The sequence below is a fragment of the Arvicola amphibius genome, chromosome X (genome assembly GCF_903992535.2).
Source record: "Arvicola amphibius chromosome X, mArvAmp1.2, whole genome shotgun sequence".
Lineage (NCBI taxonomy): Eukaryota > Metazoa > Chordata > Mammalia > Rodentia > Cricetidae > Arvicola > Arvicola amphibius.
The window spans coordinates 42,448,780-42,468,399 of record NC_052065.1 but is presented as its reverse complement, the minus strand read 5'-3'; the positions used below and the strand labels follow the sequence as shown (position 1 = coordinate 42,468,399).

The 19,620-nt window shown below is 33.8% G+C and overlaps 1 protein-coding gene across 1 annotated transcript in view; it reads right to left on the bottom strand.

The window, feature by feature from the left end:
• Positions 1–19,620, bottom strand: part of Dmd (dystrophin) — a 1,847,711-nt gene that overhangs the window by 1,331,460 nt on the left and 496,631 nt on the right. The window contains 2 exon segments of the mRNA XM_038316167.1: positions 8,010–8,159; positions 10,840–10,974. Of these exon segments, the coding sequence (XP_038172095.1) occupies positions 8,010–8,159; positions 10,840–10,974 (285 nt within the window).

The window sequence follows — 19,620 nt, the reverse complement described above, 5'->3', positions numbered from 1 at the left end:
GAAAGGAAGTGGATCTGGATGGCAGGAGAGATGAGGAGAAACCCTCCCATATACCGGTCCTTGATGTTTTTCAAAGTCAGGACCTCTTTTATATTAATTACTGTTATAATCATGTGTGTGTATGTGCGTGTGCGTGTATGTGAGTATGTGCATATAAGCACAACCTCCACAGTCTGTAATGTATACTTAATGTTTCTTTGTACAGTCATTTACATTACTTCTCTATTTACAATAGCCAGGAAATAGAAACAATCTAAATACCCTTCAGCTGACAAATGGATAATGAAAATATATTAATAATATTTTTATAGTATAGCATATTATAGTATAGTATAGGATATTATACTGAGGTATAGAAAAATGAAACCATGACATTTGCAAGTAAATGGATGGAAGCAGAAAAGATCATACTGAGTGAGGTGAGCCAGACTTAGAAAGACAAATGCTATATATGCTTAATCCTCTGATACCCTAGCTCTGAATCATTGAATCATTCAGGTTATATAACCTGAAGTAATCATAGAAAACAGAAAAGTTAAAAGAGTCTTTGGGTAGGGGTTAATAAAGAAGAAATAATAATGTGTAAGTGAGAGGAAAAGTGAGATGGGAAAAAAGAAGGTGTCTCTTGTTATAAAGGAGAGAAAGGTAAAAATAGCAGAGATGTATGAAAAAGTATAAAGCAACTCAAAAATAAAAGGAATAATTTAAAAAAAATCTTTAATAAAAGTTAAGTCAGCATCCAATACATACATACACACACACATTTGCACGTGCATGCGTGCGCGCGTGCACACACACACACACACACACACACACACACACACACACACTTCAGACACACGTCCCTCTAAGAGGACTTGATTTCTGGAATCAAAAGGTGTCATGGAAACTTTCAAAGGAGGTAATTACCAACATTCCTACTCATCTATGATGCCTATGAATTACAACAATCAGCATGACAAGGTAACTTAAGGATGCAGCATTGGCCTGAATACCTTGATGGTAACCATCAGCCTCTCATTGGACTCAAGAACCATTGGATGAGAAAAGAACTACACCTAGCTTCGGAAATCTAACCAGCTATCCAGGTCTAGTGAAGTTATGAGCCTAAGAAGGAGATCTATTGCTGCCCTTTAACTAAACCAGCATAATTCCTAAGTACATTATAAATAAATGTCCTTTACTCACGGATAAGCATAGTTATTACCTTTCAAGGGAACTTCCCTTTACAACACATGGAGATGGTTACTGAAAACCACAATCAAAATTCAGTGTTGTGAAACCAGTCCTGAGTGATACATCTACAACAGAAATACTGCGTCTAAGGTGCAAGGATCATTGTGGAAGAGTGGGTGCAGTGCAGACTGTAAGAGCCAGAATAACAAAAAGTTTGTTGTGTGACTGTGTTTCCTGACTGTGTCAGGAGTGACATATAATGTCTCACCAACATGGTTGTTGATACATGACTTGAACTAAGACAACAAAAGTAGATATGCTGACATGGAAGGGGGAGAGCCCACACAGCCACAGACCTACAAATAACTATAGTCAACTAGGAAATGCTGAGAGTAGGAGAAAATAGTCCTTTCTACTGGAGACTACAACAAATGGTTTCCAGTACTCACTGCTAGGCCCTGACAAAAGGCACACACTCAGTTGGCATTCCTATGCACTGAAGAACTACGTGCTCAGTGGTGTCACCACTCCCAGTGGGACATGTCCTCTCCAATTAAACACTAATCAGGATAATGTACCCATAGACTTATGTACAGACCTATCTACTTGAGACATTTTTTCTATTGGGGTTCCCTTTTCGAAAGTGACTCTAGCTTGAGTTACATTGAAAAAAAAACTAGAAGCATAACTTTAAGTCTATGTTTCCTACATTTAATGGTTAGCCTATTTATTATCTTTACATATATCAATATCTGTATTAATATTAGTAGAATTAATATAATATTAATATAAATGGCTTTCTTTCTTCAAAGTGTAGTAACTAATTTAAGTTATTACAGTAGCAAGCATAGTGTCTACTATACTGCTAAACACTAAGTCAGCTAGAACCCAGAGGTTCATCCTAACAGCCTGCTTGTACGGCAAAATTGTTATAAAGATATTAATTTTATCAGAGAGCAACCAACTTAATAATAAAGATCCATGGTATGTATTATGCTGTTTTTCACAAAGAAACAAAGAATCACACGAAAAATAAAGAGGATAATGCAGTCCCAGATGGTGTTTCTATTATTATAAATGGATTAAGTCTAATAGGGGAAGCAATCTCTTTTGGAAGAAATCAAATCATATTTGTTGGTAGATTATCTCCAGTGAAATAATTAACCAGCAATATTGTATAGAAATGGGGTTAAGTTATTCCAGATACTTTTGAAAAGAATTAAAAGTGTAAAAGCAATAAAACCATAATATAACACTTGGACATGTCATCTTTTGTATGTAAGTAACTCAGGCAGTCACATAGTAATGTATTCTAGAAGAGCCCCTACTTAGTCTAAAGTTCTGTTGTTTCTGTCAGGAAATAATAACATTTTGAACAAGGGTTCTACATTTGCTGTTTGTACAAACTCCTTAAAGTATGAAGCTGATCTGATTACCATAATTTAGGGAAAATGATGAACAGCTAACAGGCTAAAATAAGAAGCTAAAGTAAATTGGATAATTTAGAGAGAAAATAATACATAGAATTCACATGAAAGCTACTAGGACATGGTGACATATTGAAGAATATCAAATGAGAAATTTCTGAATATTGCTTTAATTGTAAGACAGGATTCCAAAGACTAGGCTCTTGGTTATTTAGACTTCTTGGAGACAATAAAGATAACAAAATCAAGATTATATTTTCTTTTGATTCCTTAGGTACACATTTGTTCATAGTTCTGATTAAGGAAGTATTTTAGAGAAAACTGTGTGATGCTTAGAAACGGATTGTTTTTACTACATATGATTTTACTGAAGGAAAGTAGGGCATGATTTGAATAGGAACTCTTTTGCTGTGCACTTTGCCTCTTTAATGGCTCTTTTACAATGGAGATCCTGTTTTAAATACACAGTGATACCATGTGTTTGTTCTGCTACCCATTGCCTTCTCACACGATAGATTCATGAACCTAAACCTTGTACAAATTCCTGAGAGATGGAGTTCACCATAAATCAGATATTTTACTCTTACTGCTTTCCTCATCAAATTACCTTTGATTAGTCCAAATTTTAACTTTTCCTTTCCAAAGTCAATCTTTTTATTATTGTTTTTCTTTTGTCGTGCGATAACTTGATAGTCTATGTCAAATATGTCTTACGATTGCATCTTCAGTTGACTGAAAACTTTCTGAAGGTACCAGCGTTTGCGAAACTAACCTGTCTCCTTCCCCTCTTACTTGGTTTGAATATCCAGACAAATGAATAATTCAGAGTAATTGCAGACTATTAGCACTAATCAGAAACAAATGCAAATGTTTTCTAAGGAAAAATATCTTCCTCTTAGACTTAGTTGAAACACGATTAATAAAATTACTTGAGTCTGATACTTAGACTTACTTACTATCAATTATCTTGATTTACTGAAAAAAATGCCTAGATTTAATAGGGCGACACAAGTGTCAATGCTTATGGGTAGATTACCTGTGACACTCTTCTCTATATCTTATTCCCTGCTCTTAAATGTTTACTTCCACATCTCTTCTAGTGAGGATGTTTCAACACACAGCTATTCTATTAAACATTGTCCTGTGCCATAGCAATCAAGGCATGTTAAGCGCTGCAGCCTGCTGCTTCATGACACTGCAAGTTAACATCCTTCCTGCATTTTTAGATCATAAAATTTATTTCAGAAAACTAAGTTGGAAATAAGTTTCACACTATATATAAGTAACATCAAATAGACGAACATAAAATTGAGGCTCACTGAATAGCAAGCATTAATATTACTATCATTATAGCTTAATGTTTTAAAAAATAAAACCACAAAGCACATTTTATAATTTAGACAAAAGGTTTTGTAACAGAATTAAACCCTGTATTTGATGCAAAGCCAGTTCTTTTCAGTGTGCCTTGAATCGATATTTGCCTTTCCGGTCTATTTATCCTAAGCAAGATGTAGCACAGAGTGAACAATCTGTCATAATTACCTGGAACTGCTAAGGGGATTCTGCAGCTATCTATTATGATGGTTAATACTAAAGTGGAATTAACCAATTATGATGTTGTTTCTTCTTTTTTACTCTGCCTCTTACTTGTTTTCAGGTAAAGGACTATAGACAGAGACCCTGGGGATTGTTCAGTGAGTGGATCAGGGCAGTTGCCATAAAAGTCTTCGATGGGAGCTTGATCCCTACAATCAACATAAAAGTAAATTGAGAGAAGCAACTCCACAAAGTTGTCTTCTGATCTCTACTTGCATGTTGTAGCATGTACATTCATACATGCCATTAGAAAATAAATACGTAAACTCATAGGCAAATATGTAAAAGATAGAAATTCTTACCAAAGATTTAAAAAAAGAAAACTATTTTTATAAGAAACTGTAAAGGCTTTTGATTTCTGAACATACAAATAAAATATTTAAAACTATAAAACATATGCTTTTAATTAACCATTCCTAATAATTATACTGTAATATATTTATTGCTCATAGAGAAGGATGTCATAGTTATTTTAATGAAAATATATCATGTATGCTGAATATATTCAACATTTTTCCTCCTGTTTCTAATCTCATCTAGTTTCCCCATAGCTTCATTTAGTCTTAATACTTTAAACTCATGATCTAGCTTTCTTTAAATGTTGAGAAATAAGACAGGAGTAATCAGTGTCCCTACATTAACACAATAATGCTAGCACTTGTGAATGTGATGCTGGAGAATTACGAGTTTTATCCCCAAGTGATATGTTAGGCTAATCCGTGTCTCAAGGTAAAAAATGAAAGAAAAAGAATTGTAAAAACAATAAAATGCTCATGGACATAGGTTTCATGTACAAAGATATTTGAATCTAAATGCACACAAATCATTGCCCATTTATTGTTTTTGATCCTTTTGCCATTTGCATAGAATAGGTATCCCCAGGGTTCCATATCATAAAGAAATTTGAGAGCAGAAAGAGTTATTTTGAACAGTACTGAGGCCTTGATAACCAATAAGCTATTACTACCACCAGTAAGCATTTTCTTGCATACTACAACATCTTAGAAATTTTGCCACTTAAAGCTATAGTTTTCTTGATGTGACTGGGTATGATTTTGGAGCTGATTTCTTTCTGGTTTGTTAATCATCATTCAGATTGTTTCTATAACTAGAAAATATAGTATATGAAGAGTGAATGATGCCCTCAAAATTATTGAAATAATTTACTTCTTATTTGAGTACAACTTTACAGTTTGGAATTAGGAGTAGGATAGAGCACATCCCTTTTAAGTATTCATAGGTAATAAAAATCCCTGGCTGTATGATTGATTTTACAGGCAATTGAGTGTTACCTTATCTCTGCATAATTGCAGCTATAGGAAACATTAGGTAGGCAATAAAACCCCTTCAAACCTCTGACATAAGCATTTAATTGAGGAGAAAATGGGGTATGGCTCATCTTTGGATGGAAGAATATTTTGTGCTTTTCTCTATCCAAGAAAATAATGGCTTAAAAACAAAGATATGATTCTTGACTATAATTATTCTCTTTCTCTGGGCCATCAAATAACATATCCTGAGTAGATAGCCAGTGACAGTATCCAAAGAAAAATACAACTGATATCGTTAGGCAATTCTCAATTACTTAAGTAATTCACAATTTCCATTCAAGTGCCCAATTTATACTCTAGAATCTGGCTTTCATACTATCAGTTGGTCAAAAGACAAAAAATAAGATTCTGTGGGATACCAAACCCCAACTAATATATCAGCAACACAATTTATATACATAATTATCAGTGGAATTGTGAAAGAGGGAACAGAAAGATTGTGAGAGCTGGAAGAGCAAGATTCTTGTAACTAGATAATGTCCTTTAGGAAAGACAGTGAAAATGCATCCGCAAAATCTCCACAATACGGTTGGTGATTAGCATAATTAGAATACCATATGACATACCAATATTGACAGGGAAATTTTAATATGGTATCACTTTAGATAAAGAGTTATAGCTGGACAATGGTTGCTGAAAGTGGGATAATTAACAACATCTATTACTGACCTCCTGCATAGGATGTCTAGTCCGAGGTGTTAGCACAGGACAAATGTGCATCCAAAGCTAAGTGGACTAGTAGGTTATATATACATGCATATACATACATATATAATATACATACATATGTTGTACATATATGTACACATATTTATAATATATAACAATGTTAATTTGTACAGCTACCATAGATTTCAGATAGAGGAACACAGGAAAACTTGAAGGGGGAAGGAGTAGTGGAAGTGATGCAAGCGTCGTGTCTTTGGGTGAGGTTTTTAAAGTGAAAATTATAAGAAAACATTTAATTTCACAACATATTATTAAATATCAGCACCACAGATTTTAAGGATATTATTTCAGGAAGAATACTGCTTTCAACAAAGTACCAGATACACTCATTTGCATTATCAAATGTCAAATAACTACAAGGTTCAAAATGTATATAATAAACATAGTCAAGACTAGTAGCAGTTTCAAGTTTATTTTGCATATATATTTAGTGTTTTCATAGCACTCTGTTTAATTGATTACTGAGGCAAATATGGAAAATACCTAATGTTAAGACTAAGAAAACAGCCTGGTGTGGTGGCACATGCCCTTAATCCCAGCATTTGGGAGGCAGAGGAAGGTAGATCTCTATGAGCTAGAGGCCAGACTCATCTAGAGAGCAAGTCCCAGGATAGCTAGGGTGGTTATACAGAGCAACCAGTTTCTTGAACCCATCCAAATTTTTGATTACTTGTAAGGAGTGCTTTCTCAGTCCTGTTACAGACACATTGAATTTGTAAGAGTATACATGTTTATTACATTTAAAATTTCTATATATTTTTATATATTTATTTTTATTTGCTTGTCTTAATTAACTATGGTACACATATAGATGCACACAACTATTTGTTAGAAAGAATGCACTCTGGCATACAAACCAGGCAAAGTTTTTTAAAAAAATCTTAATATTTATTAAATATATGTTATGATCTTGATTCTATACCTAACACTTTTAAAGAAATATTTTCTCACAAAAAATTCTTTGGAATAATATCAATATCACATGTGAGGATATGGAAAACTTAACTGTTACCCAGGATCACATACCCAATGAGTTAGTCAGTAATTGATTTTGATTATTGATATTAGTTTGCTTGTCTATGCTTGCCTTCATGGAATAGTAGAAATATATGTTGTTTTATGTTTGGTTAGGAAAATCATGCCATGTATGTAAATCTTCATATATGATTACCCTTTAATTATGTATAATGTGGTGATTTGAATAGGAATGTCCCCCACAGGATCATAGATTTAAATTTTTGGTCACCAGGGAGTGGCATAATTAAAAGGTATGGCCTAGTTGGACTGTAAGCTGACAAGCCCTTCCCTCCCTAAGTTGTCTTGGTCATGATCTTTCATAACAGCAATAGGAACCATAACTAAGTAAGACAGCATAGTATAACATAATTTATTGAGTTATCATGTTATTTGTTCTTGACATGTCTCAGTTTCCTGTTAAAAAACATACTTTTCTCCTGAGTAAATTGAGAGCATGGGGATCTTGGGGGAGGACTGAAGGGGAGGAGAGAGGCAGGGAAGGGAGCAGAGAAAAATGTAGAGCTCAATAAAAATCAATAAAGAAAACAAAAACCCATACTTTTCATGTATTTCTAAAAGGAATGAAAGGCATGTCAAAAGAATTCAGTCACTTCTCTAAAATTTAAGGATGAAATAAACTGAAATATTTTTTCATTTTATTGGAGAAGACCATGTCTGTCCGTCATGCATTTATAGAAGGTAAACTAAAGAGATTTCCCACTTATCTTCATACCTCTTCATGCAGTTCCCGCCAACGAGAATTAAATGTCTCAAGTTCCTCATTGATTAGTTCATCCATGACTCCTCCATCTGTTAGGGTCTGTGCCAATATGCGAATCTGATTTGGGTTATCTTCTGAATGTTGCATCAAATTTTCAAGAGACTGAAACACATTTTCTATAATTAATATTTCTCCTTTTTCTAAGTTTCTAATTTATGCACAAAGCTCAGCATTTTCTCATTTACATACAATTAAGACGTTAGCAATGTAAAGCAACATTTAATTTGGATAATAAAGCATGAAGGAGCACTCTTTAAAAACAGGAGGATGGCTTTTGATTTTTCACTGACTTTTATAGACTGATTTTAAAAAATGACACTTTCTTAGGGATGGCCTTTGCTCTAAAACGTGCAGTAGTAATGTGCTCAATCTCTCTCTCTCTCTCTCTCTCTCTCTCTCTCTCTCTCTCTCTCTCTCTCTCTCTTTGCTTGTTTATTTGTTTTGTTTGGATTTGGATTTTTCTTTGTTTGCTTTTGTAATGGTCAGTGACATGTAAATAAAGTGATTCTTCTGAAAATATGTGCAGTGGCAGTTCATAAACCGTTTCTTCTCAAAGAAACTCCTTCAACCTTCACATATTTTCACACTGACATCTTAGGACTGAAAGTTGATACAAATGCCAGCAAGTCCCTTAGTGCTCAGAATGAGACAGCAGACAGAAATCACCTGGTGATTTTGGCTGGACCCTTGTCATTTCTACGTAATTTTCTTTGTGGTGTGAAGCATGCGTGTATTTGTGTGTCTGTGTGTTTGTGTGTGTGTGTGTGTGTGTGTGTCTGTGTTTGGATGTATGATTGTGTACATGTATATATGTGTGCGCTGAGAAAAGATATTTTCTTTCATTTTGGGGGATGTTTGCTGCCAAGTCATTTTCTGGCTTTCTATTATTTACAGCCTTCTAATTCTTAATTGAAAAAGTAGTTCAAAGTTGACAGATTTTTCTGTATAGATTATATAAAGAACCATAATCTCAATGCTAGTTTTATGTATTCTAGGTAATAAGTAATCCAATATCATTTCACTAGAACTTACAACCATATAATAAGTGATAAATACAGGTTCCAATTCTTTCAATCAGTTGATGTTTCCAAAACCATGAAACTATTCCCAGAGATGTTTTATGTCATTCTTATGGGCCTATTAGTTTTTAAATTCTGAACAACTTCAATATATCTTGCTCTGAAGTTTCTAGTGCATCAGAATATCATTATTTCCTAATTGTTTTGCAAAAATGTGCTTTTGACATCTAAATTCTATAAAAAAAAACTCATCAAAATTTTAGTACAAAAATGTTAGTATTGATTTTATGGTAACATACATTTTATTATATATAGCAAACATGTACATTTTATAAAACTTTTAATAAAGCAATTTTCTCTCCTTAATTTCTGATGAAATATATACCTGTTAATTAAATAAAAGATAAACTGATTAAATAAAGGTTAACTGATTTTCCCTTTCCCAGAGGATCTTGAAGATGTAGGGGAGTGGGAAGAATATGCTAAAATGTAATATATAAAAATTTAAATGAGAATGCAAACAAAAACAATATCAATTAAGAATTCAGTTATAGAAATCTTTAGTAGCAAGGAAAGCTGGAAGTACTACAGCTTTTCTATCCCTGTCAAGTACTGGTACATCCTTTTGGTAATCTAAAATGCCTGTAAGAATAATCAGTAGCAACCACCCTCATCGAACAAAAATTTACATGCAACAGTCAACAAGATGGCAAATATTAGTAATGAGGCCTCCTCCTCCTCCTCCTCCTCCTCCTCTTCCTCCTCCTCCTCCTCCTCCTCCTCCTCCTCCTCACGTTAACATTCTCCTTTGATGTCTTATCAGTCTCCTCTAAATGGACTACATTTTATTAGCAACTATAATTATATAAACAATGCGACATTTATACTTTTCCAAATGCATCTAACACATTTTGATCATATTTGCATCATCTCATGTCCCTCATAACACCTCCTAGTTTTCTCTTTCCTAATATTTTCTATTTCATTTTCATGTTTTGGGGGATTATTTTTTATTAGCTTTCACATGTGAGAGACATACAAACCAATTTGAATATGCCACATTCTTTCAAAGTATTACTTAAAATGTGGTATAAAAATTTAATCTGGTAATAAGCATAAAATGAGATAAATTCCTATGATAGCCACACTATCCCAGTCTTTATTCTGACTGCTAGACTTTTTAATGAAGCATAAGTTTTCTTTGTTTTTTTCTGGAAAATTTATCACACTGTTATTTCACAAGAATCGTTTGGATATGGAATGTCTCTGAGCAATCACAAAGGTGTCATATTTATTTTACAGATCTACATATACTGAATATGCTAACACTCTAATTTATTGCACGTTAATGATAATAAAAAAACTAAGCAAAATATATACAACATGAATTGTTAATTGAACATCAGAATATAATGTAACTTATACCTTGTAGATGCAAGCTCATTTAATTTTTCATATCTAAAGTCTAAAATAAAAAGTGTGTATATGCAAATTTGAAAGGTACATTTGTTTATAATGCATTTAAGTCATACAGTACTCATTGACATGATTTTAAATATCCAAGATAAGAAGACAAATAATTCCATTTTAAGTCCTTGAGACCGGGAAGGATCCCAGAACGAAGAAGGGTTTGTCCAAACAGCAGGACTGAAGGATCCTGTGGCTATTTTTTCTTCCTTGTGCTTTCAAACATTATCTTCTCTTTGGCACTATCACTTTTCAAGGTAGCACACAAAGATCATTTGGATGAATTTATCACTTACTTCTAGCACCTCAGTGATTTCCTCAGGTCCTGCAGGAATATTTTCAGTGGCTTTAAGTTTCAATTCTACTTCATTGAGCCACTTGTTTGCCTTCTCCAAGTATGACAATAACTCATGCCAACATGCCCAGACTTCCTAAGAAAAAATGAATATTGACGATTAAATATATCCTCACAAAGGTTAATATGGAACCGTCATGTTATGATTTTAAAACTTCTTAAAACTGAAAATTTAATTTTCTACACTTCAGCCATTACAGTAGATGACTTAAAATAAAACTAGATTCTTTGATGATACAATATCTCAGTAATAATGCCATTAAGGAAACAGTGTATTATTTGAATAAATTTAAGATTCAGTGAATTGCCTTTTAAAGAAGACATTCCCTTACATACCAGTCTTAAAAATAGAAAAATCAAAGCATATGATAGAATGCATGCGGAAGTCTTTCTTTAAACATCAGCAACGAATACTGTTGTGTTTCTAAATTCACCAAAATAGTTTTATATTTAAAATTAAAACATGATTTTAACTGTTTTTTCTGCCAGTATTAAACATATCTAGGATTTCTATATTAATAGTAAGAGACATTTTATAATAAATCCAAGATTTTATTTCAGCAATTATATGTTGATTTTCATAATAATAGAAATTGATTTAACTTGACTATGTTCAATCCTATTTTGCAAGGAAGACCCTCATATATATGCATTCCTTTCTCATATTTCTTATTATTTCCTTGGGCCTTATCCCCACAACACACAACTGCTATTTCAAATGTATAGTTATTTCTAAGTCATCTCTGATAAACAATATAAACCTTTTTAAATTTAGTACTCAAAGATAAGAAAGCTTTTAGAGTCTTAAAATGATATAAAAGAGTATTACTCTAAATTCTCAGTATGGGAGGACATTTGACATAAAATAAATCTTACAAAACTGATAATATGAAAAGAAATGAACATATTTGAGAAAATTTAAACAAAATCTTATCATTACCAAAAGAGAACCCAAAATAGTATGAAAATATTGTTATCAACATAAAAATGCAACATTTGTTAAAACTTAAATAATAACATTCAAACATCTAAATAAGCCTATTAAAATTAAATTTAAATATCCTGTAGATCCATGAAAATGAAGCCCATCATAGTCATCAAAAGGAAGGAAAGAAAGCTAAATAGGTGCTCTAGAGAATCTCAGTGGTTAGCGCACACATTATTTTTAATTAGTCTTAATAGGTGCACAAACATACACAAGATTAAATAAAGTGTATTTTATATAGAAAGAATCATAACCATATGTATTTATTCTCATTAACATTAGTTAGAAAAAAAGTGAGAAAAGTTATATGGCATTTTAGCTAGCACAAATGAAGAAATAAATCAACAAAAGTTATATGTATTGTTAGGAACATGTATATTGGAAAGCCTACCCGTCAGTCTTATTAATGTGGGCATTTACGCACCCAGTAACTCTATAATTCTGTTTTTTAGTATATATTTTTGAAAAAGTGTTTTGTTTTGTTTTTTACCACAAAATAGATAAAATAGAGCTGACCAACCTTGCAACTATTCAGGCCCAGAACCATGGTTAGCTCTTGGCCCATCCCAACATCTATTCCGTCTGGGATTTGTGGGAGAATATAAAGGAACTAGTCCTGCAAATTCAAAGTTGCAGGATGTCTACAACTCAGGGCAGCAGCAGGATAACCAAGAATAGTACCAGTGAGGGCTCAGCATCAATAATGTAGCAGAAACCAAAGTCCTCCAACCAGACCAATGACCCTCTACAATAAACACTTGCAAGTAAAGCTACATGGATAAAGGGGTGTCACACTACAACTTCTGTGATGAGACTGATATTTTCCCTCTTTTTTTCTTAAATTTTATTGCATTTTATTTTGGGGGATATATGCAAAGGCAGAGGGTAGATGCAAAGGGATCGGGAAATAAATGGGATGGAGATGCATGATATGAAAGACACAAAGCATAAATTTAAAGAAGGAGAAAAATACATTTAGGGTTAATCTGCAAAGTACAGTAAAAACAAAGGTGCAATCACCATTATAATACATCATCCTGAGAGTACCATCAGTAGAAGTCAACAAAAGAATTACATAGAAATATTAAGGGAAACTAAAAAATTGTAAAATTCCCGATATTTCCTCCATAGTTGATTAAAAATAATGGAGGATATTCTATACCTGAACATCGCTCTGCTGTATGTGTAAGTCTATCAACTTACTATAATTTCTTGATTTTTATATATAGTATATTCCAAAAAGACAAATTAAAGTGTTGTGCAATAAAATGGTTGTATAAACTTTAAAATATTCCAAGCTTCCTTTTCTATTTTTCTTTTGCACAAACATCCCAATAGGGAAATACGTGTATCACTTTCGATTCCAGAGCATATGTTAGAGATTTAAAGGTAAGGGGGTGACACTTGTAATAAGGCATATGGACTTGAGCGCATATTGAGGTACTGAGGTAGCATGATGATGACGTAACTATCGGGATAGATGCTTTCTTCTGTCCTCAATACACCTGAGTGACACAGCAGGAGAGGCTTTACAGGTTATGCTTTCAAAACAAAATGCACTCCTGAATCCTAAACTGGATTGAAATTGTACATGGAGAAACTGCTAAATTTAACAGTTTGGAACTTTAAATTGCTTTGAAATCGTAAAATTTAAAGTGATTTTGAACTACAAAAAAAATTACATAAAAAACAAACTCTCCAAAAGAGTAGAAGAAACTAGTGATCACTTTCACAATGTCTCAGTCTGATTGAAATTCCAAGTTGAATATTAGTAATGAATTTTAAATTAAAGTTTATCCTTTTAACCATGGATCAGGAAATTCTATGTGTCAGATAAAGAAAAATAGGAAAGGAGCACAATACAAATTGGGAGGATAATATGCAGTTTAACAAAGTATGGCGTTATCACAGTATATGACATGTCAGCTATGATATTTAACTGTAGCTTCATACTGGAAAAGAAACGTTGGTCTCAGACAAGTCACTAATGATAACATGGCACTTCTCCTGAAGCAAAAACTGGAAAATATCCACCATCAAGCATTAAGAGAAAGGTGTAAAAAATTTTGCTGCTTGGATGATCTTTCTTTGAGGAATCGAAACTTAAGCTTACATTACAGATGATAACAAAGTATGACATCTCAAGGACCATAAGAGATAAAAAGACACACAAAGACAAGCTAACAATCAAAAGCAAAAGAATTTCCAAGACCAATTTCTATAATAAGTAAGCTCACAAAGAAACCTTACAGGTCATGTAAGGAAAAACAATGTTATTAAGAATAAACCATAAGTTGTAAAAAATATTTAGGTTCATACCTTATGATAAAGTTATACCAGAAAAAATGTATAAATAAAAGAAAAATGGACAATATTATTATGTGTGTTTAGTTTGATCATATGTATTGCCAATATTATTTGAATTTGGTAACAAGTTTTCATACTTAAACACAATGGTTAAATTATAACATTCTATAAATAATGTATGTAATATTACTATGTAGCAAACATAAATTTTACATGCTATGGCCAAGATTTGATTAAGAGGTCATTTGAAGATAGGGAAAAGAGCTCTATTCAGAAAGTTAAGCAGTACTTTATTTGGAAAACAAACATGAAGGATAAATTACTTCCTTATCTGTATATATATATATATTTCCTTTTGTTGTTTTTACAAGCTGAAAATTGAATGAGTGCAGGACTTTCTGTGTGTTAGTAAGTACTTTTCCCACTGTGATATACCCTTAAATGTCCACTGGAAAAGACAACAGGGAAACATTTGGGAGGCAATGTGCAAATCTAGTTCAACAGATATTTCTGGAACCTATTATGGTGACCCTGGCAAGGACACCTAGTAATTAATGATACCGGCCATTTTCAGTATCCAGGCAAGGCATCCAGTGGTGGGACTGGGACACCAACCCAGTCACAACACTTTCAACCTACAATCTATCCTGCCTCCAAGATGTGCTGGGTCAGTGGTAGCACAGAACTTATGGGACTATCCAACCAATGATTAGTTTAATTTGAGGCCCATGTTATAAGAGGGTATTCATACATGACACTGCTTAGATGGCCAGAACTAGAAGCTGCATGGCTCAGAGAACAATGGTAGAATTAAATATGACTGGAAAAAAGTCAATGAAATGGTTCTTAGTAATATTCTGCTATACTCAAAGATTTTTGTCTAGCCAAATCATCATCAGAGAGGTTTTCTCAGGCAGCTGGTAGGAGCAGATATATTAGGTACAGCTCATAGAGATCCATAGGTAAAGAAGAGGAAGGATTGTAGGAGCTGGAGGGGTTGAACACAACAGGAAAACATGATCCAGACTCAACTAAGCAGGGCTAATGGGGACTCATAGAGACTGAACCAAGAATCATGGTGCCTATATGGTTCTAAGCAAGGCTATCTGCAAATATGCTGTGGCTGTTTACATTAGTATTCATGTGGGATTCATAAAAGTGGGAGTGGAGATACCGCTTACTCTTTTGTTTGCTCTTTGGTTCCTTTCCTACTACTTGATTGCCTTGTCCAGTCTTGATATGAAGGTTTGTGCCTAGGCTTATTGTAACTTATTATGTCATGTTTGGTTGATGTCCTTGGGAGGTCTGCTCTTTTCTGAAGGGAAAAGGAGGAGAAATGGATCTGGGAGAAAAGGGAGGTAGAGAGTGGGAGGAACTTGTAAGAAAGAAAAGAGGGAAACTGAAGTTGGGATATATTGCATGAAGGAAAAATAACTAAAAATAAAGAAAGCACCATCTGTTTAGTGAGTAGACATATTAAGGAAGGGATAGTGGCTTTGAATTTCCAGTTGAGAGGAATCAAAGATAACTTTTTTGATTTGTCAGCTCATGAAAGGAATGAAGGACTAATTCTTCTATAGCAACGAGTTAAAGAAGATGAATAAATAAAACGTCTGGAAACCGCTAAGTCATCTTGCTATAGGATAAAATTTCCAAGGGGGTATGATAAAAATATGGGAAGAACTTATCCAGAAATTTTGTTAAATTACTTTATGGCACCATGAACACCTGAAGACACTTTTAGTTTAGGGCACTGGAAAGTCATTTGAATAAAAGCAACTAATCTTTTTAATAAAGCACATAAAATCAACAGAAAACAAGGCAGATCAGTCATAATAATATAGGAAATGGAATAACTATCATAGACATATTTAGGCATTAACAAAAGGTAAGACAAGTATGGCAATTTAAGCGAAAGATCTCATTATGAAGAAATATCTTCTTTTACTTGTACTAACATTGCAAAATTAATACCCAGAGCCTAGGAAGATGAGGTGAATTAATATCAAATATTTCTTATTCTCACTTCAGTAAATATTGTTTAATTCCTAATATTAAATTGAACTACTAAAATTAGACTGTGTAAACTACAATATTAATATTTAAGTTTTATAATATTTAAAAGTTAAGAGCAAATAAAAAGAATTGGAACCAGATACAAATATTAAAATATCACTATGAAAAAAAGCCCCAAACTAGACAGCTAATAAAATTTGGCATGCTTGGCTTAGCTATTTAGAACTAGAGTTATTAAATTCTTATAATTCAGTGAGGTGAGACTTAATCAAACAGATGGTGAATGTTTCAATTGTCTTAATGAGAAGCTATAATTACACAAAACAGAAAATTATGAGAAAGTGTCAGATTTACAGAAATGAACTTGTTGAAAGGTAAACACACATGCATGCAATTATAACAAATATGTGTACAAATGAACAGATTTAAAGCGCAAGCAGTTAAAAACCAGGAAGTTAATCACAGACTTCATAAATTAGTCAAAATTGGACAGATAGAGGAAATAATACAAAAATTTTACCAGAAAATTGAGAAACACTATGTAAAACAGAGAGATTATTTACAGATATCTTCAAAAATGCTTTTAGGAATGGTGTGCAGATTGGAGAAAAGACAATCTTCAAAAATGTAATAAAGAATCACTATAGAAAGAAGCAATATATCTATTCTCATTAATATATACGTTGACAAAATAAAAAATAAATATAAATCTATACCCACATAAAATAAACCAGAACTGTAGACCATGGCAGACAAAGAGAAATTAAAGGTCAGCAGACAAAATAATATAATAATAAAGTGACTATGTTGACAGTAGACTTCTTGTGAGTACAGAAATTCAAAAGACAGTGGAATAGAATTTTTGTCAATAGAAAACTAACATTGGCAATTAAAAGACCATAAAAGTGGCATTTAAGAGAGAGAAATAGAATGTAGATTGTATGGAGACCAATGGCAAAAGGCATGTTAAATAGGGTGGGGATGGGGAGGCAGGGTAGACAAAAGAGTGTGAAAAAAGCAAACTAAAAAATTAATACTAAAGAAGCTTTCACACACACACACACACACATGAGTGAAATTGAGTTACCTTATAACATGGCAACAATGCCTCTCACGGATATCACAGGCTGTCACATAAGCATCACAATACCAGTAATAAGTTTTACCTCAGGATTACCTTGTGTTGTTAGCCTGTGGGTTCCCCCAGACTCCCATCCCCTGCACCATAATCCCACTGCTCTTGCTTGCCCTATAGAACTAATTGTTAAGATTCTAGTTATGAAGATGCCACATGCTTGACTCATACAACATATAGATTAAGCTAAGACTGCATAAAGCTTCATCCTTACTTTTCATCTTTCATAGTGCTGAAGGTTCTAAATACATTAATTATAGGAGAAAAAATCTCCAGTCTTACTCAGTTGTGAAACCTGTAAGCTACAATGATTGGCCCAGTAAAACATGCCTACTACTGGTGTAATAGTGGCATTACTGTTGTGAGAGTAACTAACAACCTTCTTACTGGAAATAATGTCAATACCACAAGACAGGAGTCATGCCTAGAAATGCTAACAGCGTCAAGAATCCAAAGCTAAGTCATTCATAGTCCTAGGAAAGAACATTTTGTTAATATTCAGATAAATATATAGAGAGAATTAATGGACTTCTAGATGATTAGTTTGTAGATTAATGCATCTTTCAAGATTCATCCAAGAAGGTTCTTTTAACAGTAGATGGTTTTTTAACACAAAGACCTAAAACTCATCAAAGTATAGACCATAGAAGATTAAAAGAATGTTCATCTCTAAACCAGATATCCCTATATTACAAGGATGTGATGTAGGGACTGACTGTGTTTTGGTGACTTGGGGTTAGGAAAGCTGTGGAATGTTTTAAGTGCTTTTAATGTGCCATACTTGTAGGTCGTGGATGACAGTAGTGTTGAGGGTAATTTGAACTGTGGGGACCTGTCTCTAGAGGATTCAGAGGAGAAGAATTTTAATATGTTGCCTAGAGATCTTCCTTGTGATATTTGGTGAAGAAAGTAGCTGATTTTCACCATTGACCTAAGAGTATGCCTGAAGCTAAAGAAATTTGGTAGAAGAAATCTCAAAACAGCCTTGTAATGATTCTGTTTTGTGATTATTAATGGTCACTTTTATGAAGCTCTATAAGGAGCAAACATTAAGGAAAAATACAAAATATACAATTTGAGGATAAAAGGTACTTCAGAAAGTAGGAGGAAGCTAAAGTCCTGCCTTAAAGGAGATAAACATTTATATAAAGCCTGATGTTAAATGGAATAAAGAGAGGGACAACCTGAAGGTAAGATCCCACCCTGCTAAGCTTCTAACTTGTGGAAAGTAATTAAAGGACAGCTTAGGTCCAGATTGGATGTGGTAATACACATATTTAATTCCAGCACTCAGGATACAGGGGTAAGCATATTTCTGAGTTCAAGGTCAGCATTGTCTACAGAGAAAGTTCCAGGACAGACATGGTTAGGCAGTGAAGGAAATCATCAAAAATAGAAGGCTGGTGAAGATATAATTGTATAAGGTGGTCAAGTTCAAGCCCCAGTAGCAATAGAACATAATAGATTTGGCCATGTGGCTCTGGAGTTAAAGATAAAAGAAAGAGGCTATGGAATTCGCCCCTGAGACTAAGGAAAACCACTGAAACTAGGCTTGTGTCAGGGATGTTCTTGAATGGAGGCCCAGAGAAGCCATTTTGTGAAGTGAAGATGAAGCCTGAACTGCCTTGTAGACACCCAAGATGTTAGATATGCCGGAAACATGGGATTCCTGCTGAGGAAAGCTGATAACAAGGAGTGGAAACAGCCCAAGATCTAATGGGAGCTCACCAAAGCCAGCTGGACTGGGACTGAACGAGCACATGATCAAACTGGACCTTCTGAATGTGGCTGACAATTGGGGCAGACTGAGCAACCAATAATAATGGCACTGGGATTTGTCTCTACTGCATATAATGGCTTTTTGGGATCCTAGTTTATTTGGATGCACACCTTCCTAAGCCTGGATAGAGGAGGGAGGTCTTGGACTTCCCACAGGGCAGGGTACCCTGCCCTCTCGTAGGACTGGAGGAGGAGGGGAAGAGGGTGAATGGGGAGCAAGAGGGAAATGGGAGGAGGGGAGGAAGTGGAAATTTTGAATGGCATTATTTATAAAGCAATAAAAAACAGCTCAAGAAAATGAAGTTTAGTCAATAATGTTGAAAGGCATTAGAAATCTGAAAAGCATTTTGATATCAGACATGGAGATGCAGAGTTTGGAGTTTACCCACCTGGTTTTTGTTTGGTATTTCTTCACTATCCTCCCTTTCCTCCATTTTCAAATGTTAGTGTGTATGTTGGAAGTATGTGATCTGTTTTATTATTATTATTATTATTATGAT